A 22,945-nucleotide genomic window follows, 5' to 3' on the forward strand; every position below is an offset into this window, starting at 1 on the left:
CTCTTTTTTGCTCATTTTTAAAAGTTGAGGTCTGCTCTTGGGGTACAGGGAGCATCATCCCAAGCTTCTTGCATTGGGGGCTAGTGGCCTGATCAGTGGCTTTTTGTGCTGGGGTGTCTGGGACTGACGGCTTGCCCACTGTGGTAGGGTGACCTGGCGTCGTTGAACCCGTGGTATCCTGGGTTCTGTGCTGGGGCTGGAGGCCTCACAGCTGCTCTGCTATGCCACTCGCCTGGTGGGCCAGGATGGACAGGCCTCAGTTGCCGATCTGTCCCGTAGCTAAGAGCCTCCCAATGGCTTGCCCAGACACTGGCAGCACTGGGCTCCTCTCTCCCTTTACCAAAGTGAGACTGATGTTTCCTGAAGTCTTAAGTCATCTTGGGCTGGAAAATTGTTTGACTCCATCTTTTTGTGGATTCTGTCAGTCCAGAATTCTTTTAGAGGCTTCATTCAACATTGTGAGAGAAACTGGGGGAAGCTCCTGGCTTCTCTCTGCCATCTTGGCTCTGCTCCCTAAATTTTCTAAAAGTGTCTTCAAGTATTTAACTTTTATGTTGTCTAGTTCTGAAAAGGCCACAATGAGGTCTTTCACTACAATTTTTCTATTTCTCTCTTTAATTTGGGTAACTTTTCCTTTAAGTATTTAGATGCTATTTTATATCGTGCATACATATTAGATTATTTCATTGCCTTTGGTGCCCTTAAATATAATAGTTTTTCAGCACTTTTGATCATGTCTTTTTTTTTTTAAACTGTTGCTTTGTTTGAGATTGATTGCTGCAATCCTTCTTTCCTTGATTTTTACCTGAGGTATAATAAATTCTGCTCTAACACTACATCTTAGCTTGGCAAATCTTTGTTTCACGTTTCCTTTAAACAAAATATCATTAGGTTCTGCTATCTAATTTATTTTGCTGCCTCATCCAGTTTCACAAATGAGCTTATCCCATTCACATACCTGGCTCTAGTCGTTAATTGTGTAATACCTTTCATCTTGTCATGTTTTCCTACTTTGTCCCTCCTTTCTACCTTTTCAAAGGAGGTGATAAAAGAAGGAATTTATTTGATCACCATTAGTAATCTATACTTGAAGTGGTCTGTTCCTACTCTTCTGCTGCTTCTCACTTCAGCTCAGACTTGATCTGTGGTTCTTTTACTTGATTATTTTATCCTCCTTTATGGTTTAACCTCCAAAGTCAGTAATAGTTTTTGTGTGACTGTTTTGTCCTGGATCTGCCCTTACTCTTAAATTCCACCTCTCTCCTTTTCTTATCCCTCCTTATTTCCTTTTTGGATTGCATGCATTTTTCTGCAAGGGGTGCATGTGTGTATTCACATGCAAGCGCATGCACTCAGGCGTTTGCATGTGTAGAGTGTTCATGTTCACACCTCCTTTCATGAAGAGTGAGGATCACAAAATTACTACTTTCCATGCTCCTTCCTCTTTGCATATTGGCTCTTATTTTCTTGAACTCCAGTAATGTTCTTTCCCATTTCTTGCCTCTCCAGAGGCAGCTGGGTGTCACAGTGGATAGAATGTTAGGCATAGAGTGAAGAAGATTTGAGTTAGGGCTCAGATATTAGTTTTGTAACCCTGGGCAAGCCCCTTTGCCTCTGCCTCAATTTCCTCAGCTGTAAGATGAGAATCATAATAGCACCTATCTCACAGAGTTGTTGTGAGGACCAAGTGAGATAAAATTTGTCAAGTGCTTAGCAAAATTCTCAGCACATAGTAGGTGCTTAATAATTGTTTATTCCCTTTCCTTCTCTTCACTGGTGTATTCCTTTACTCCTTTTCCCCATTTTTTCTTTCCTCCCTTAACTACAATCAGTAGAAAAGAACAAAACTCCTACCTCTTTCCTGTGTTTGTATGTTACTTTGCTTCTCTTGTGACTCTTCTAGAATGGGATTCTGAAGGGACTCTTACCTCTTCTTTTCCTATCAGATTGTAAAGCACTTCATTTTTTAGCCTTTACCAATTGCTTATATGCTATTTACCTGCTTATGTTGGTCTTGATTCCAGTGTTTGCATTTCAGAATTTCCATTCAGTACTGCTTTTTTCATCAGAAATGCTAGAAAATACTCTGTTCCTTTAAAGGCCCCATCCTCCTCCCCCATCCCCACAGGATGATCAGTTTTTCAAGGGAAGGTATTCTTGGTTGTAAGCCTTTATCTTTTACTTTTTGGAATATCATATACCATGATTTGCTGTCCTTGATGGTGTTTTCTGACACATCTTGTAGGACTGTGGTTCCTTGGTATTTGATCTCTTGGTTCTTAAAATAGCTGTATTTGTTTTCCAAGTTAGTTGGTTTTGGTTGTAGGTACCCTGTATTTTCTTACTTTTCTTGCCTAATGGAGTCTGTGATTACTGCATTTTATTTTCTGTGGAGCTCTTTATTTAAGTAAATTTTTCCACCTTCTGTTCTGAAGTATTTTTCCTTCAAGAGCTCTTATTTAAATTCTGATTTCATTTATCACTTGCTACTCTTCTATTTTAATAGTCTTTGTGGACAAGTTATTTTTGACTGAGGAACTGCTTATACTTGTGGAGGTTACTCTACTGGAATTATGTTTTAGATTTCTCTTAACTCATTGTATTGTTTTTTTTTTTAAATTATCCTTAGCCATTTTACATGTTTCATCTGTATGTTTGGAAAATTTGACACGAGCAGTAATTCTCCTTTTTTATGACAACAGTAGTAATATTTAACACAACTCTGATTTATCCTCATTATTGTAGCATATAATATCCTACAACTCCCAGGTACCCAGAACCCATCTTGGCTGAGTGCTCATATAGTGTGGGTGAAATAAGAATCAACTTTAAATATTTCCAGTGAGACAGAAAACTGTTAGGTCACCTATCTGCCCCGTGCCCTCAGAACCAAATATTCTTTTGCATTATTTCCTAATGTCATTTCTCCTGGAGAGCAGAGATTGTTTTGCTTTTTACATTTGTATCTCCAGGGTTTAACAGCTTTTGGCATATACTAAGTGCTTAATAAATACTTTCTCATTCATTCATTTTACAGTTGAGTACACTGAGGCTGAGAGAAATTAAGTGATATACCTAGAGTTCCCTAGCTAGGAAGGATTTGAGGCACTAAGACTAGAGTCTTTCTGACTCTAGATCCAGCACTTTTATGCCACCCATTTCTGTGACTTCTGTTATCTTTTTTAGTAACTTTGTGATAAATTTCTTCTTGGGTGAATCTCCTCTCCTCTTATTTGAGTATTCCCATGATGTGAAGTCTTCTGTTCTTTTCTATCTAAATTCCTTTTGAGATAGCACCTTTCTTTTATAATGGTTTTATGATTGTATTCTCTTCATCCCCAACCTCTGGTCTGAATTCAGTTCGGCTCTCTAACCAGTCTATAAGACAATATGTACCTTTAGGCTTGATACTTCTGGTGTTTTGACTCTTGCTTTTCTCACTCCACATATAGATCTTAATGATTTCCAAGTAGCAAGTTCACTGTTTAGATTATGTCAGCTCTCCATTATAGTAGAAAAAGTTCTAGCTCTGAATTACTGCAAATCTTCTCTTACTGGGGAGCCCCTTTCCCCATTCTGGCTAATTCCTCTTCCCATTCTGGTGCATATACTACTACCAAATTATATATTATTACCAAATTAATCTTAATAAAGCATCACTTTCACTTTAGCAATCCCTAGCTTGAGACTTCTTGCTTAATTCAACAAGCATATTTATGTGCCAAGGATTATGCTAAGTGCTGGAATTTCAAAGCTAAAAAACCCATTGCCCTCAGGTGGCTTAAATTCTCCTGGAAGACCCTACAGATTGGTTTCTCTCTGAGCAAGTCCAAACCCTCAAGTCTCTCGAGGCTCACTAATAGTCTGGTCTCACAAAATCTTCAGTTAAAAAACAACAACAAAAAAACCCCAAACCTATTTAATTGAGGGCAGATGAATTGAGATAAGTTGATGAAACAGAATTACTGAAGAATTTTAAAGATGCTGTAAAGAGAGAACAGTAGAAGCAAAATATTTTTATTTATTTTATTAACTTATTTTGATTTATCAACAATCACTTCCATAAGCTTTTGAGTTTTAAATTTTCTCCACTTCTCTCCCCTCTTCCCTTCCCAAGATGGCACTCACTCTGATATAGTCTATACATATACGTTCCTATTAGACATATTTTCACATTAGTGATATTGTAAGGAAGAATGAGAACCAATAGGAGGAACCACCAGAAAGAAGAAACAAAACAAAACAGAAGAAAAAAAGAGCAATTAATATGCTTCCATCTGCATTCAAGCTCCATAGTTCTTTCTTTGGATGTGGATAGCATTTTTCATCATGAGACCTTTGGAGATGTCTTAGATCCTTGCACTGCTGAGAGGGGCTAAGTCTGTCAATGTTAGTCGTCTCACAACATGGCTGTTACTATGTACAACATTCTCCTGGTGCTGCTCACTTCACTCAACACCAGTCCGTACAAGTCTTTCCAGGTTTTTCCGAAGTCTGCCTGCTCATCATTTCTTACAGCAAGATAGCATTCCATCACATTAATATACCACAACTTGTTCAGCCATTTCCCAGTTGATGGGCATTCCCTCAATTTCCATTTTTTTGCCACCGAAAAAAGAACTGCTATAAATATTTTTGTACATGTGAGTCCTTTTCCCATTTGTATGATCTCTTTGGGATACAGCCCTAGAAGTGAGAAGCAAAATATTTTAAGCCACAGAATGTTTCCTAAAGGTGAGGGGTACATTGGAATGAGGTCCCAAGAAATTTGTGATGGTGTAGCAGTAGAGAGAATCTTATCTAGCCTGTTAGAAAAAACATGCGAGAAAGGTTTATTTTAAAGATGCTCTATTTCTGAGTAAAGGTGTATTTGTGTACATAATGCATCACAGGATGAGGAGTGTTTTTCTGCAGTCATGGGGAGTTGCTTGCAGCAGCTAAGATGACATGGTTGCATCAGCCTTTAAATATCTTGGAAGGAACTCCTTTGGTACAGTGGAAGAAATCTGATTTTGAGTCAGGACCTGCATTTGCAGCTTGCCTCTGATGCTTCTAGCCTTGTCATCTTGTACAAGTCACTTGAACATCTCTGGGTCTTAGCTTCCACATCTGTAAAATGAGAAAGTTACACTAGATGAACTAAGATCCCTTCCAGCTTTAAACCCATGGGGATTTTAAATCCCAAATAAATCTACCTCAGTCAGCCACAAAGATTCTTCTTTCTCTCCATTCCATTAGCTTGGGCACCTATACAGGGAGTGCTGCAGGAGGCGTGGTGCCAGCTGCTTCTGCAGGAGATGAACTGTTCTTGCCTTTTTCATTTTCTCTCCCCTCTTTCCCTGCCAGCACAATAGAATTCATGATGCTGTTTATATGCTGGTTGCTTCTCCCCACTGTAGGTTACATAGGGAGATCTCCTGTGACATTTGTTCCATCTAGCTGCCTCAGAACCATCTGTCCTTGACCTACGCTTTATGTGGCTAGCGGTCTTGGGTGGGCTTGTATTCTATCAGTACATCTTTTCTATAGGAAAAACGGTGTTAAAAAAATAGTTAGTGGAGGATCAGTGTCATAGGCCAGTATCTTCAGAGAGAAGGGGAGATAGTTAGGCAGTTATTTTTCATGGAAGATAAATACCTGGTTCAGTATTTTATCTAATTGTATAGGGGACTGACCGTGCCTGTCAGCATATACATAATGGAGGACTATACCTCTTGACTGGCAACCTCACTAGATTAGAAGTAGACTGTGCACTACAAAGAGTGTTGGGAGCAGGGTGGGGCAGTGAAGGTTAAGTATAAAGAGATGAGTGGGGCATTGAGGAAGAACAAGGGCTTTCTTTGGTTCCATTTAAAAGTAGTGATAGCTCCCCTGTTGTGCTTCCTGACCCTCACAATAAGGAGTGATTGCTGCTGTACTAAGCTAGGAATAGCCATAGAGTACTCAAGGCTCACCTTTGGATTAAGAAGAGAAGACGTGATGAGAAGTTTTGATTTCTTCTGCTTTCTAGACAGCTTAGTTAGCAGGTATCTTTTTAGTGATTCAGACTTGTCTATGGAATGTTTGTTGTGGGATTTAACAACCTGCAGCGTCTGTCATTTCAGATCCTAAACACATAATATTTTCTTAGTCTTGATGCATGTGTATCCTTCCTAGGAGTCACAAAAGAGAGGAAACCTCCCTTGTGGATATGTGGCTATTCAGTGAGAGTGTATACCCTACTTGGGGCAAGAAGGAGATTGGTTGTATAAGGAGGGGCTCTTCTAGACAGGGTTTCTCTTGCCGCCTAAGTTATAGGGAAATGTCATATGAAATATGGCAGTGATCTACAGCTAGCATGCACCCTTCTTAAGAAGGGGTACCAGTTACCCTGACCACCTTTCTTGGCTTAAGATTAGCCCTACAGCATTAGGTGCTTAAGGTCTGGGGCTTGCATTTTGGTTTTCTGAAGGTTATCCACATTATTCAGTGGTAAGCAGTGCAGTCAGGGAGGTACTGGGGCCAAACTGAAGCAAATAGATTATGCTAGCAGAATTGTGAAGCTTTGCATTGGGCTGCTAAATCAGGGCTCAAGCCGGCAGCTGGAGAGTGTCCAGGACTAAAGTGTTTTTGGTTTTCAGGGAGGGGAGGGGACTAGAGTAGAGCAGCAGCAAACAAGCATTGGGTTCAGTCTTTGTCGGGGTGCTCTTGTTACCGTGGTCAAAGGATTTTAAGCCAGTGGCTGCCAGCAGCAGCTCTGCTATACCTCACGGGCCTGTTTGTGCTGCCTTTCTGGCTTGGCTGAGACAAACTGCACCTTTTTTCTTCCTGTCTGCTGTGCTGTCTTGTCTCTGGAAGGGAAGTCTCCTCCTTGCTGCTTTTCCTCCCCTCCCCATCCCTCTAGTTCTAGGAGATGATGCCGCTCTATTGCATGCCTTGCTGATGTCACTGGCAGCGGGGTACGCATCAGCAGCCTGATCACATGCTGGCCCAGTCAGTAATGCAGACGGGATAGGTGTATGTGGGGTGGGGGTGGGAGGTTGTATGGCAACGTCTCTAGACCTGACGCCCTAAAAGTGCTGGGACAGTGGCTGCAGTACCCTGACAGCCTGGATTGGAAGCCTGCACCTTGAGGAAACTCTTTTTAATATATATAATATAGACAGCTAAACACATATAATATATGTAAAATACACACACACACACACACACACACACACACACACACACACATTTTTTTTTTAAACAGCATCCTTAACTCTTGGGCTCTTGTCTGTTCTATCTAAAACAGACTTCCCAGACTCTGAAGGAACAGTTACAAGCAGGATGCTTTTCCCCACCTCTGCGCAAGAATCTTCCCGGGGCCTCCCGGATGCAAATGATCTGTGCCTTGGCCTGCAGTCCCTCAGCTTGACAGGGTGGGACAGACCATGGAGTACCCAGGACTCTGATGCTGCAGCACAGAGGAGCCCACAATCGGGTGAGTGAATTGGGGCCTGGAAGGTGGGGGGTGGGGGTGTGTGTGCAGCTGATATCTTCAGCAACAGTTGTCGGATTTTCTCTTTCCCTGTCTTCATCCTCTGTTATCATGGAGTTGTTTTGCAGAGATGAGAATGTGAGAAAAACAGCTTGTGTTTGTAGAGAGAGCCTTTTTTTCTTTCAATATTACTAATGCCCAAAGTTGTTATACTTCGGAGGGTCTATGGGCAAGTGATAGGAAGGCAACTAATGTTTGTCTTTTTTTTCTAGAAATTATTAAAGTAACCCACAAGTGCCTAGTTCCATCTTGGAGATGATGTAGCAAAACACTTTTAGGTGGGGGGAGGGGAAGGAGGGAGGGAGTTGAGCATTTGATGTCACTCTAATTTTTTATTTAAGTAATATGTAAAGTGTGGGGGGGGGGAGAGAGGGAGATGGGGGGGGGAAGAATGGTCTCAGAATATCAGCACGGGACGATTTTAACTTGCTGATCTTGCAGCTATGCTGCATTTAGCATTCATTTGTTAGTGGGAGATGGAGACTTGACCTTTAGAGTTGATGGTTTGGGGGCAGGTATAGAAGGAAATTCTAACTTGGGGCCCCACCCCTTATCCCAAAGGTCCCAGTTGTATACAATTGATGGGCAAGCACATCTTCTTTCCCCTTTTACTCTTTTCTCATGTTACTTTCAATGAAGGATCATTGACTAAACCCAGTTTAGACTAAGTAACAGGAACTTAAGAACTTTGAAAATGTCTTGGGGGGGGCGCACAGCTGGGGGTGGGATAGAAAACGACCTTTAAGCCTTTGTGGCTTTAGTGGAGGAGATGCTTCTTATTATACCCATTAGTGCGCAACCCCCCCCCCCCCCCCGCATGTGGCAGTGTTGTTTTGGCCTCTTTTTTTGGAGGGAGGGGAAGAGACAGGCCTACCTTTAGCTGCTAATTGCAAGTCTTTTCAAGTGCTTTACAAAGCTTTATGGATTTGTATGTCTTTGCATTTTAGTGTCCAATCAGTAGTTTCGATTAAAAAAGGCGGGTGGGGTAGAGTTTTGAAAAAGAGGCTTTAAAATTTGGGTGAAGAAGAGGATATACTCTGATTATTTGACCTCTTCCCTCTGTTCCTTCCTAGGTAGCGTTGGGTTTCATTGAGTAGTCAATCTGCAGTACCCAGCCTTTTTGGGAGGACTGGCAACTTTATCATACTTCTTTTGGGATCAAATCATTGATGATGGGTAGAATCTTTAGGCCTAAGGTTCTTATGGCCCTTCCTTAGTGTTTAGATATGAAAGATGATGTTGTAAACCCATGTCTTTCTTTTGTTCTAGCTTCACTTAAAAGTGTCACAGAAGGTGCTAGCTTTAAGCTTACTTGCTAGATGGTGAAGGCCTCTCTGCTCTAGAATTGGGCAGTGGAATGTGCTCTTCTGTCTTCTCCTTCTTACCTCAGTGGCATAGTTGCTTTGGTTTAAGCTATTTTAATAGTAGTAGAGTCCTAATTTATGCTTCCTACCCAGACAGTCTTATGATCAGTAGCACATAACTGTACTAGTAAGAGCTATAGCCTGTGGCTGTGAAACAGTGAGCAGCCCCACATGGACATTATGCCCTTATAATGGGACATTTTAATTTGTCATAGACAAGATAGCATTTATTGCTGAAACCACCATTCCTTGTTCTTAGAGCTTGGGAATTGGTGGCAGCTCCTTCTTTTCTGTCTCTGTACTATGTACCTTCTTTGTAGCCCTCCAATGAGTATACTGCCTCCTTGGATTAGGATGTAAAACTCCTACCACCCAGCTGTGTTACCAGATCTTTTTCTCACCAACAAAGTGAGAACATTCAGCCCACGTTTTTTGCCCACACTGCTTCCCTAGCCCTAGGACTAGATGGACTCCTTTAGAGAGAGAGAGTAGGAGTTCTGATAGGTCAGTAACCATCCTCCTTCAGAATGAGATGGTTGGAGAAAAAAGTGTATGGGACATGTGGTTGTTACTGGACGTGTGATGCTATCTGATATGAGAGTATACTTGGGTAGTACACTCTTCAAGCAAATTGAGTCTCAGTTGTGTGCCTAAATGGATTCCAAAATCTCACGATTGTTTAGTTAGTCTGTATTCAGTGATATGAAGCTTTGTCCTCCAAGAGAAACTTGCTGCTGTGGTAAGTTTAACCATCTTCTGTAACCCCCAAGTATTCAGACATTTTGGGGATAAAGGGGTTAGAATACAGCAGAATTTTTTAAAAAGTTCATTACAGTATTAGACTCTTAGCTCTAGAAGGGATTTTAGACATTTTGTCTAATCTCCTGTCTCCCCTCACATTCCCTCAAACCTTCCAAGGATTTTTTTTTGTATGACAATCCCTGATTTGTTTAAAACTCAGGAGAATCAAAAATTGCCCTTTGAAGCAATTCTACATCAAAGATAAGACTCTTCCAGCTGTGGGGTTTTGTTTTGAATACCTCAAATCTATGTTAAGAGATAACTTCCTGTTATTAGCTGCTATAGGATTTCTGGTCACCTTTACCAAGTCAGTACTGATTTGGGTTTGTCCATGTGAACTCCCCTTCACCTATGTCCATCTTGTTTCTTATGTACTAAGTACTTTGCCATCTAAATCCTGGGGTGGGGTGGATTGAGTACAATTTTCTTGTTCATTGCATCCCTGTGGAGATTGGCTTATTTTGGGTAGATCTTGAGGCTCTGAGCAACCCCAGTAAGAAGATTAAGTCTAGGAGCAATTTTTTGGGGGGGAGGAGTGGGGTTAATGGACAGCCTATTTGAATATACTAAGTTACCTTACATGTAAATGTAACAGATGTCATCTACAGCCTTGCTCAGGGCACTAATATTTAGGAAGCTGGTCACAATCATTGAATAAATGATAGTATACTTTTTCTGCCCACCTAAGTAAACTTGTCCAGTTTCACATAAAAGTAATTAATTTAAAGGCTCATATTATGAGCAAACCTCTGTAAAGAGGTTAGCCCTTTGGCAAGCACCTTCTTTTGGCTCATTATATTTCAGAGTTGGAATAAACACTCTGCTAAGGAAGTGAGGCTTCCTGGAGGCCTTGGGAGATTGCTTCTCCTGTTAGGGCTGTTCTGTTCATCCTTGCTCAAATCAGTAAGTACAGAAACTGAAGATTCAGCCTAGTCTTTTCTCTTTCAGTAGCATTAGCTTTATAAAGGAGCATTCACCAACAGAACTGTCATATCTGGGGAATTGACATTTGGACAGATTGCCTCACTTCCTGGTATAGAAATAGCTAGTAAACTTGATTCAAAATTCTCAGGTCAAGGAGCCTTTGATGTTAAAGGAGACCACATATCTCCTCAAAGAGTGTCTTGTAAGATCCTAAAAATGAATCTCATTAGTTCTGCTACCTGCCTCAACTTCTGATTAGTCAATCCCTTAGTGCTCCCATCACCAGGCTTGCCCAGTGTCTGCCATGTGGTACTGACTAGGGAAAGGGGTGAGTTGTCAGCACTCTTGGTTGGGGCTACAGCTCTGTTTTCCTCTAAGTATCCTTTCACGTGAAACCTGTTAAAATGAAGCCTATATCAGTATTTGCTTCAGTATCTTGGATTCCAGGCCTTTAGATAATGTCACTGTTGCTATAGGTGAGCTTTCCTGTAAATCTGAGGTGTGTGTGTGTTTTGATGTACTTACTCATTTCAAGGTCTGAGGAAGAAATAACCAACATGTAATGTGTATGTGTTGCTTATATCAACATAACTAACTTATCTGGACTATCATGGTCATCACTGCCTATTTGATTGCTATATTGCAAAGCCAGACTGATTAAAACCATGTCAGGTTAACTGGATGGAAAATTCCCTTTGTGTATCACTGGGTTAGCATAGCTTATGGTAGGGGGAAGCATTTTCTGTGTGTAGAAATGTTAAGTGTAGCCCAGGACGCTAATGTTGCTCTCGAATCAATTGGCAGGAGTATGTCCAGTCCCTGGGACTAGAATAGTGGCCATTATGGGAGGACCTAAAGCAGAGTTTGGCAAACTATGGCCTAAAGGTCAAATCTGCTTTGGTAGGGTCTAAGAATGATTTTTACATTTTTAAATACAATAAAACTTTGTTTAACAACTTAAAAACCATTCTTTGTCTAAAGGAATCGTGATAGAAAGATCACTGCCATGTAAGTGGGGAGATCTGAGTTCTAGTCCTGACTCCTCCATCATCTGTGACCTTAGGCAAAGTACAATGCCATAACCTTATGTTCCTAGTTTGTAAGAGTTTGAATTAGGTGACTCCATAATGTGGGGTCTGTGCTTTTTTTTTTTTAATTTTTGATAACTGTCTTTAAATATAATCAGTTTTTTTGTAACCCTATATATTTTATCTTAGGCATTTAAAAACATTATTCTGAGAAGGGGTTCATAGGCTTCCCCAGACTGCCAAAGTAGGTTGTGACTCTAAGGTTAAAAGCCCCTCATATAGAAGTATAACATTCTGCTTTAGCCATCAGAGGGCTGCAAGTAGGATGAATTGGTGGGATTTAGAGGCCTATTGTAGTAGTCAGCATTCAGGAGTGCAGTGTATGCTGCCTTGGTAGAGTTGGGAGTGAATTCCCCATCCCGGGATATCTTCAAGGAAAGGTGAGGGGAGTTATTGGAGATGGTATAGATGGGACAGAATTCACACTGTAGGTTCTCATCTGTGTTTCTGTGATAGCTAAGGTTGCTTATACTTCTATTATTTTAATAATACAACAATTCTTTAGAGTATTTGGGATTAGGGCAGTGTCTGTTCTTGAAAAGGGAAATTGCTATAATGACCATAAGGCTTCAAGCTTTGGTTATACTTAGAAGAAAAAATGAGCCATTGTTGTAAGAAGATAATTGGGGGCTCTGGGGGATGATTTTAGTAGGTGTGAGATGGGTTATTGTGGTAGAAGATAGGAAGTACAGATTTATAACATCTGGAATTTAGAAGCATTACTTTTGAAATTAGATGGGACCAGACATTAGCAGAAAGAAGAAATCAAGCTGGGCTGGGGAAGAGTGGGGCAGAAATGGAATTATATATTCAGGGAAATCTTGGAGGAAATTAGTTACTGCTGGAACAGTGGCAAAGCTCAGTATTGGAAATCAAGGCTTATATGAATTTTGTACTGGGGAAAGAAACCATATTGTTTATGTATTTAGGTTGGTTTTAATACTGTGTGACAGAGTTAGCCATGTGGCACTTACATTCATCTAATTTTTTAAAAAAAGCTGCTGTCTGACATGTATTGGGTATCACCTTTTTTAGATAATGGGATAAAATTGAGCCCACAGGTTATACTCTCATTACTTTATTAGACCTTTCTCTTAATAGTAAGGAAAACTGTATGTTCTTGTTCCTTTGCCTACATTACTACATAAATAACTTTCTGGTGATGTGCCCACTTGAGGCCTGGAATCACTGTTAATGATTTAAACCCCTCAGTTCTGTACCAGAATATTCCCCTTCTAGGACACTCACCTAGATTTAGAATAAGCATCCTGACCTGAGGAATTGACGTGATGAAGAATGTTGTTTAGCAGAGGTGTTGGGGGAAGGGAATGGACTAGATTAGTGGTAAGAGAGTCCTATTCAGTGGTGTTCATTTTAAATCAGATTCCCATCATCTATCTACATGAGCTTTGGGCTGGTGTGGTATTGGGGCATGTTGGATGACTGACGTGTAGATGTGGGCTTTTAAAAAGCTTGAGCATTTGTTGTTTCTCTGACCCTGATCCTGCCACTCCCTACACTAGTGGCTTTGTGCTGCTGGGGAATGCATTAGAAAGTTCCGGTGGTGACTCAGCTGTAAAATCCACAGGAGCTGGCAAAGGAGGATGAAAGTAGAGAAAGTTAACAATTAGTCTAAAAATATTATTGCTGATTTGGTCTCCCACAGCTTCTGTGCTATTGTATTAATGAGCTACAATCCAGTTCTAGGCACTTAGCTCACCACGACTTGCTTGAGATGTATCTGCAGCCCCTGCCAGGCACAGGCTGGATGTGAACAGGGACAGTAGTTCCTCGGCTACAGTGACAGTGTCTCCTTTTCATCAGTTGCATCAGGCAGACGTTGAGCTGTTTTAGTTGTTAAAACTAGATTTAAGTTGTGGTTTTAAAGCAAACTTTTCTAGCATGGTAAGTTTTCTTTCAGTTGAGATGGAATTATAGGACTTGAGAACCTGAAACATAAGAGAGTAGCTTTTGCAATTAATGTGGATTCTAAAATGTAGTGACTTTTCTATGGTGCTTTATAATTGTAATGGTAACAAGTGGCATTGAGACTTTTTGGGTACATTATCAGTTGTATTATTTACCAACTCCTCCAACTAACATTGATTCCTTAGGATCTTGGCAGGTTGCTTAAGGGAAGGATAAGAGTAGTAGCTGTGACATCTATCAGTGGTAGAATTTCCCTGCATCTCTTGCAGTGGCAAGAGAGCCCTTCTAATTTCACTGATTGTAATTTGTCTGGCATGGAATATTCCACATCCAGAAACTGGGTCAGGGAGACCTTGGAAATATGGCTCTTTTCCTCAGAAGTTGAGCATTCCCTGTGCCTTTCTGTAAGTGATGAGGAGGAAGGGTCAGAGAGTGAAGAAGTTTTGTTGTTGGTGTTAAGTGCAACATCCGAACCATCCAGCATGGCCCTGACTCTGTGCAATGATCTTTATAAGCCAGGATCATGAAGGGCTTCACCCACAGAGGGAAAAAATTCAAAAGGCCCTTTTCCTTTTACTCCTGTAGAAGTCTAAACCTAATATGAATCAGAATGTGCCTAATACCTAATCCTAACAAAAAATCTTAGGACAGGAGTAGAATCCTTGTTGCCACTTGTTTGAATATAAATGCTGGTTAAGTTTTTAAAAATAATTTCTTTTTAGTTTTCAGCATTCCCCTCCATAAGCTTTTGAGTTTTTAATTTTCTCTCCCTCCCCAAGATGGGTATATTGCTGGTTAACTTTGCAGGAGTTAACATTGATCATGTTATGAAGCCTTATACTTCATTAAGCTGGTGCCCAGAGGCTTGGCTTCCATGGGCATTTTGACCATGAATCAATGGGGTCAAAGTGGAATGACCTCTTTTAAAAAAAAATGCCAAGTTGCCTTTACTTTTGGCTAGAAAAATCTTGCTTCACTTATATTTTTCTGTCTTCATATTGTCAATTCTGTTCTATTAGAGGACATTTCCATTGTTTGTGGGAAACTGAGACACAGAGGTGAGGACTTGTCCTAGAGGCTTTGGTCTAATGCAGAACTAGAATTAGAACCTAGATATCCTGGTGAATGTTGCAGAGCTCACATGGATCTCTAATGTCATTAATGGTGTTTATACCCCACAGCAGTATGAATTGAAACACATTCACAATTCTTCGTTGCGTTTACTTTGATCCGTGTCTTTCCATAGATTTGCTGCTGGGGCCTTGCTCAGATTCTCTTGACATCCTACGGATACTAATGAAATGTCAGGGTACCTGTTGGCTATCCCTCTTATTACATGACCCACTTACTTTTTTTTCTTATCACACACTTCTTGGGCTTTCACTCTGTTTTTACTGAGTAGTTCTTTGTAATGTGTACAGCCTGCTTGCCACCACTGTATACTTTTCTTTGCTAATTGGTGATCCTCAGCTTCAGTTCTTTGAATACTAAGTATTTTGATATATATTATACAAGGTAACAAGATTTCCCAAAAGCAATATATCCTGTCCTGGGCCCAAGTCAGTTTACCTAGAAGCTCTACGGGTTGACCCTCCAGTGTCATATAGTATCTGAATAGCAGCCATCCTTCATCTCTCTGGTCTTTCTTACATGCTTAGTTAGGCTGAACCCCTGAGTAATTGGGAATTTCGAAAGCTAATTCAGTTAAATGTTGCTGGATTCCACTTGGTTCTACCTGGTTCTTTCCATTGCCTACCATAGTAACGTATGCCACATTGCTTTGTCATGTATCTTTGTACCACATCAAATAAGCCGTCATTTCCAGAGGGAGTAGTTCAGAGCCCTGTGTTGGGCGTCAGTTGTATCTAAACCATACAGTGATGTTGATCTACAATAACTAGATAATTTACAATAGAAAAGGGTATAGACTTTGGGCCTCTTCTGACTACCTGCTAGAAGCATTTTAATGCAGTCGTACAATCATTCCATTAATGTGTCAGTGTCTCCTATTCACTGGGCTCCGTGCTAAGCATCCTACAAAGATGACCAAAATCTGATCTGTGGTCTCAAGTCGCTTATTAATTAATACATAACAACATAAAGCAAAAAAGTGAGAAATACAAGTTAATAGTAACAACAGCTGATTTTTATATAGTGATTTTACATAATTCTCCTTTGATGCCCAATATAGCTTTATTCCTTCCCTCTCCAGTGTCTAAAAATGTGCTTAGACCTCCATATCCATTAATCTTGGAAAAGATTCTGGTAGTTTGACAGCATAGCCAGATTTTTAAGGTTGAGTTGATCTTGAAGTAGAAACATTGAGTTCAAGAACTTGGCCATGAAAGGAAGCCTATTGCTTGGGTACATAAGGTTAAGGGCAGGCTTTCTTTTTCTTTCTTTTTTATGTGGAAGTCTAAGTATGTTTTTAGACCTTGGAAATGGAAGGAATAAAGGTGTACTCAATCAGTAAGTATTTCAAGTGCATACTGTGTGCTCTGTGTTGTGCTAGACATTGGGGATACAAATTCAAAGAATAATCCCTGCTCTCAATGAGCTTATGTTCTATCTGGCAGCGACACGTAAGGTAGACTGGAATGGTGAGATGTCTGAGACAGGACACCAGTTTCTAGGTAAGAGGTGATGTGATGGCTGAAGGCTTGACCTAAAGTGGTAGCTATGTGAGTAGGGAGAATAGGGCAGGTGGGAGAAAGGGCAAGACTTTGCAACTCATTGAACATATGGGGTGAGGGAAAAGAAAGTTGAGAATAATGCTGAAATTGGAAATTTGGGACACTGGAAGGATTATGGTACCTTTGGAAATAATGAAGTTTGGAAAATGGAAGGGTTTGGGGAAAAATTCAGTCTCTTAACACATGTTGAGTTTAAGATATCTCTGCAGTATCTAGAATGAAATGTCCAGTAGGCAATTGGAAATCTGGGACTGGAGGTTGAGAGAGTGGCTGAACTTGGATATGTCATTTGGTAGTTATCTGCATAGAGATGATCATTAAACTCTTGGGAGCTGACTCATCAGTTCCAAATTACTTAGAGGGTATAAAAGCAGATAATTGTAGAGTGGAGCCCTGAAAGAGATTGAGGGGGGAGGTGCTTTGCACATATGTGCTAAGTTGTCTGATGAGACGAGAGAGGAATATGGAGAAAGATGCAGAGAAAATTGGAGAAGGGAAATTAAAGGGAGCTTATGTTAGATGATCTTTAGAGTTAGGGGAAAGGGATTCATGGAAAAGGGAGGGTTGTGGTTTGGCTGGTTTTAGGGCTTTGAGGTATTTGTGGCATATTGAACATATAAAAATGAACATGGAGGCAGGAAACCTGTGTTCAGTAGTTTGACATTTCTTGTATGATCATGGACATATTATCTTCTGAGAGCCTAAATGTATGTATCTGCAAAGTGGAGGTGATGCTTGTTCTACATACCTTCAAGATTGTGATTTGGAAGTACTTAAGACTGTGATTTGAAAGTATTTTTCAAACTTTACAGCATTGTACAAATGAGCTATATGTAAGAGGTTTTAAACAGTTGCTGTGGGAAGTAGGATATAGTCAAGTGAAGAATAAAAAGATGGTTGCCATAAAGGTCAAGGACTCATTCCATATTGTCATTTTGTGACTTTGGCAGCTTTAAGTATTCTGGGATTGGACCAAGTACAGAATGAGTTACTTGGCTCTGATTAGCAAGGTCATGCAGCAAGGGTTTCTGGGGTGTCAGCAAGAACATCATTGAAAAATTCTTGCTACATGTGAAGTGTTGATGGCACCTTACAACCTTCTGATAAAGGAGAGAATTGGTATTGTCAGGTAGGGTCCTAGAGCAACAACTTCCATGTCAGTGTCCTGATGGTGCAAATCTTAAAAACATTGTTTGGGGGTGGGCAGTGGGCAGCTGGGTGGAAGGCTTAAGTAATAACTACTAGGAAAGCTGTGTCATGGAGCAGAGAATCCTATGGTGAAATAAGAGTGCAGCTGAGATAGGATTAGCGTTTTACAACACTGGGATGGGCAGATGAGTCCTGGAGTGATAGAATGTAGGACTTGGGCCAGTGAAGTATAAGCCTCTTGGGGGCAGAGATACTGTCATTTCTGCCTTTGTATCCCTAGGACAGTGTCTGGCCACAGTTCTTAATAAATGCTTGGGGATTAAGTTGGGAAAAACTTCAGTCTGGTTCCCCCTGCCCCCACCCTTTACTTCTGAAACAGGAATAGTATTGTGGCCTCAGAAAAATTGGCAAAGCTAAGTGCTTGTGCAAGAAGCAGTCATTGTCTAGCAATGATCATTGCTGTTATTAACAATAGTTAATGTTTACATAGCATATAAAACCTTTCCAGCATTCTAGGCACTAGTTTAGGCCCTAAGGATACAAAAGTAAAGTGGGCCTCTGAGCTCAAAAAGCTTAGCTTGTATCATAGGAAGGAAGATGTACACATATAACAACATGCAAAGCATATACAAGATAGTACTAGCCTCCCTGCTGAACTATCAACCTCAGATCATATAGTTGGGTAGCATCCAAGCTGAGCTTTGCAGGAAATTAGGGATTGATTCTAAGAGGTAGAAGTAAAGAGGGTGTGCATTCTAGGCTTAGGGGACGTGTTGTGCAAAGAAATAGGATAGAGATTGGACCTGTGATTTTATTGACTAAAAAGAAAATCCCCAAATGAGAATTTTATTTTGCCATCTGTGCAACCTAGTCTTTGTGATTGCTTAGAGCTAAAAAGTTAAATGACCTAATTTTTAAAGGTTATAAAACCAAGATGTGTCAGATGTAGGACTTTTGGAGCTAGGTAGAACAGTGGATGGTGTATGGGACTTGGATCAGGAAGATCCAAGTTAAAATCCTGCCTCAGACACTAGCTGTGTGACTCAGGGATAAGTCACTGAACCTCTTTCAGCCTCAATTTCCCCCCTTTGTAAAATGCAGATAATAGCTCCTATCTGCTAGGAGTTTTGTGAGGACCAAAGGAGATATTTGTCAAGTGACGTGTAAACTTTGAGGTACTCTGTAAAGCTAGCTATAAAATATTTGCTAGCTATTTTTTGCCCAGGTCCTCCTGGCTGTGAGGCTGTTGCTCTTCTATCATGATACCTCTGCAAAGGCATAGAGATGGGAAATGGAATGTGGTTAATGAAGAATGGCAAGAAGGCCAATTTAGTTGAAATATAGAGTACGTGAAAGAAAGTAATACTTAAAGAAGATAGAATGCTTAGAACTAGGGTTCAGGGCTTTAAATGGCAGAAAGGGGTTGATATTGGAGTATATCATGCAATTAAGTAATGTGGTCAGTCCAGATTTTATCATTTTTGGAGAGATACTAGAGGCAGGAAGACCCATTAAGGTTATTGCTATAGTGTGGGTAAGTGGTGTTTGAGGGCCAGAGGTAAGGTGGTGGCTCTGAGTGAACAAAAGAGTACTGAGGCCCAAGCTGTGTGAGGGAGAAATCAAGAAGACCTGACAAACTGACTGCAGGTGTGGATTGGGGCAAAGGGAAGAGTTGGGGATGATTTCAAGGAGGGTGGTACTCTTGGTGGAAAGAGGAAGTTATCAGGAGGCATGGGTTCAGAGGGAAATAGGAACTTTCTGATGAGGGAAAAAAAGGCACAGCTATTCTTTTAGCTGAGAGCTCTTAACGTTTTTTTGTATCATGGATGCCTTTGGCAGTCTGAAGCCTATTGACCTCTTCTCAAAATAATGTTTTTTAAATGAATAAAATAGGATTATGAAAGAAACCAATTATATTAGAAATAGTTACCAAAATGTTAAAAACAAGCAGGCTTGCTGAGAACTCTTGCTTAAGATGAAGGTTCTACAAAGTACTAAGATACTGTAGAACATCATACTAATCTGTGTTACTGTGGTATAAGACACCAATGGTAAAGTCTTGGAAAGGACTATCTGCCCTCGCTATATAGCTCAGGATGGAGGGGAAGGATAAAGAGAAATAGAATCCTGATAGGGATCAACTAGAATTTCTTGTGGACCTGAAAAGATGATATGGGGAAAGGCTGCCATTGGCAAAAAGGTGAAATAGCTTTTTCCCCCCCATGTATTCTGTCTTCTTCTTAATGATCCTTTCACACTTACCTTAAAATTGCCCCTAAACCTCAGAAACAAGCTTCTTTTTTCTACTGGGCCCTTTTTTTAAACCAAAATTTCCTTATTGCATCTCCCAATATTCCGGGTTCTTGACCTTTTTCTGTGCATCATGGATCCCCTTTGGCATTTGAAGCCTACACTGCTTCTCAGAATGTTTTTAAATGCAAAAAAGTAAATATTTAGGATTACAAAGAAAACAAATTACATTGAAATAGTTGTAAGAAATATGTGTGTGTGTGTGTGTGTATGTATATATATATGTATATGTATGTATGTATACTTAATATAAGTTCATGAACCCTAGGTTGAGGACCTCTGCTGTATTATAGGAAGTTAGTGAACTCATTTACTTTTAGATTTGAATAGCTTTATGCTACCTAAATGTGTTACTTCTCCAGGTATTAGCTCAGGCAAGATGGTGTGTGGATTCAAAGACTTGAGGACTGGTAGTTGCTGTGCTGAGATTTTTATCTTTTTCCTTTTGTTTTGACAAATGAGAGCTGGGGTCTCATGGCTGTGGGACTTGGAACATCTGACATCTTTATTATAACCGAGTAGTGTGCTATTGAAAATAGATCTTGGAGAGATTTCTTTTGGATATAGTAATGTTGTGCCAGGTTCTCATTATCTTACTTTGCTTGCCACATTCTAACCTTTAAGAAATGGCTTCTTTTCTGATGTACCCAGCAGAGCTTTCTTCTTAGCCCTAGGTAGTATTTAACTTTGAGCAGTTGGGGTCTTTCACTGTTCTAGTATCTTTTGTATTGGAACTGCCCATCATTCCTTCTTTTCTGCTTCTGGTCCTGACAGGTTGGCTTCCTGGGGTGTTTTGGAGCTAAGGAATCAAGTGCTTTTTGCCAAGTCATTCTTGTCTTTTGCCTTAACTTGTCCTTGTTCTGATCCTTAGCAGTTGGCACTTTTATCCTGGAAGATCCTTAGGCATGCAGTAGTGCTGCTTAAGCTGTTGAATAGATTAGCTCTGCTATGGATGAATCTATTGGCTATGTGACACTTTGTGGTCAGTTGGTAAGTTATAGACTAGTGTTAGATTTTGGCTATGTATGTCACCTAAAAACTGAGAGACAGAGCATCAGCTTTTCTGGAGAAGAGGGAAGAGACCAAGGGAGGGCATTGACAGTTGTGTGGAAGCCTTACTCCTATGAGGGAGCCCAATTGTTTTTCTCATGTGGCCAAAAGCAGTCAGATACTGCAAAAAATGTTCTGGTGACAGTTAACTCCAGAATACATGAGCTTTACTTGTTCTTACCTGCCAACTTTGCCATCTGTTGCTTTGGGTTCTTGTAGGGGTTTATATTAGTGTAGGCACTGCTTTGGGGTTGTGGCATGGGAACTTTCTGGAAAAATTTGGGAGGGAACCTTATTTAAAAGCATTAAAAGCATGGAAACTGTAGCACTTAAAGTATTTCAAGCCCATTATCTCATTCATCTCCATAAATGTAGTGCTTAGCCCCATTTTACAGAGGAGGGAACAGGCTCAAAGAAATTGTGACTTGGTTAAGATCATTCAGCTTGTAAGTGTTTGAGGTTGGATTTAGTCAGTCAACAAGTACTTGCTGTGTGTTAGGTACCAAGTGAAGTACTGGAGATTTAAAAAAAGAAAGGCAAAAAAATATGATCCCTGCTTCAAGGAGTTCACATTGAAAAGGAGGTAGGGGAAGAGAAGGCAGTGAGCAAATAGCTGTGTCCCTCTGTGTGTTTGTAGTAAATAAGAAGTAATCTCAAGAAAGGTGGACCAGCCAGGGTGGACCAGCAAAAGCCTTGTGCAGAAGGTGGCATTTGAGTTAATGGAGGAATCCAAGAGGAAGGCTGTGATTGTAGGTGAGGAGAAATAGGGAGGGGGAACAGCTGAAGAAAAGGCACTGAATTAGGGAGATGGAGTTGTCAGCAAATAGGTCACTGTAGCTGGATCTTGGCAAAGGGAGCAAAGTGTAAGAAGATTGCAATGCTTCTGGCAGGTATTGGAAGTCCAGTCTAACACTCTTGCTATATGCTACTCTGCTTCTATAGCACATAAAATATTTAGCACCTGTTGTGTTAGGGTTGGGAGGAAATGAGAACTTCATATAAATTTTTTCTTCCCTCAAAGAGGTTAGTCTAGTAGGAATTAAAAAAAAATAAGATGTACAGTATTACATAGTTCCACTGGAAAATTACCCCCCCCCCAAATGCTGTGTGGGTTCTGAGGAGGGAAAGTTATTACTGATGGGCTGATCTTTCTGGAGAAGATGGTTTGTGAGTTGATGAGTAGGTTTTTGTTTTTGTTTTTTAGGCAATTGGGGTTAAGTGACTTGCCCAGGGTCACACAGCTAGTAAGTGTTAAGTGTTTGGTCTGAGGCCAAATTTGAACTCAGATACTGCTGATTTCAGGGCCGGTGCTCTATCCACTGCACCACCTAGCTCCCCCATGATGAGTAGGATTTTCTTCAACAGACTGAAAATGAAGTGAAGGCTGTGGTGTATTAGGGAACAGAGAGCCAAAGCATAAAAGCAGGAATGAGAGGTGTCTAGGTCTAGAGTAGAAGGGAATATTGTAAAAGGGTGGTACTGGTAGGCATCATGAAGGGCTCTCAGTGCCTGGCAGAGGCTCTACCTGGAATAAATAGGGAGCCAGAAAGATAGAGAGGAATCACAGGATCAGTACTAAGATTATCTTGGCAGTGAATTGGAGGGAGGAGAGTAGGTGGGGTGATCTATAAGGGAGGTCCAGGCAGGTGGTAAATTAGGGAATGTACTAGAGCAACCTTTCAAAAACTCCCTAAAGGGGGTCTCAAGACCCTTTTACATTCTTAAAAATTGAGGACTCCCCAAAGAGCTTTTGTTTGTGTTTTATGTACAAATGTGTGTATATGTACATTATGTATATTTATATATTTTTATGTAAACACATTTATAAATGCACATATATGGGTGCATATAGATAGATACTTAGTCTGTTAGAAATTAAAATGACTTTGTATTATGAAAATAATTTTGATCTTGTAGACACCATTAAAGGGTTTTCAGGGACTCCCAGAGGTCCCCATACCAGATACAGAGCCACTGTGCTGGAGTAATTAAAGTGGAAAGAGGAGAGGCGTTTGAGAGTTGTGGCTGAGGTAGGATCTATAGGACTTGGCAACTGGACTTTAGATAAGTAAGGAGGGGTAAGAATCAAATAGAACTTCAAGTGTATCGATAGGGTTCTAG

At 40.5% G+C, this 22,945-nt stretch overlaps 1 protein-coding gene across 4 annotated transcripts in view; it reads left to right on the top strand.

Annotated features, from left to right (window-relative positions):
• The window catches only part of CPEB1 (cytoplasmic polyadenylation element binding protein 1), a 71,210-nt gene that overhangs the window by 27,225 nt on the left and 21,040 nt on the right, over positions 1-22,945 (top strand). For all 4 annotated transcript variants that reach the window (XM_020997046.1, XM_020997047.1, XM_020997048.1 and 1 more), the window contains exon 3: positions 7,271-7,459. In XM_020997046.1, the coding sequence (XP_020852705.1) occupies positions 7,271-7,459 (189 nt within the window). The remainder of the gene's footprint in view (positions 1-7,270; positions 7,460-22,945) is intronic.

This window comes from Phascolarctos cinereus, unplaced genomic scaffold (assembly GCF_003287225.1).
Source record: "Phascolarctos cinereus isolate Bilbo 61053 unplaced genomic scaffold, phaCin_HiC Scaffold_3;HRSCAF=262, whole genome shotgun sequence".
Classification (NCBI taxonomy): Eukaryota; Metazoa; Chordata; class Mammalia; order Diprotodontia; family Phascolarctidae; genus Phascolarctos; species Phascolarctos cinereus.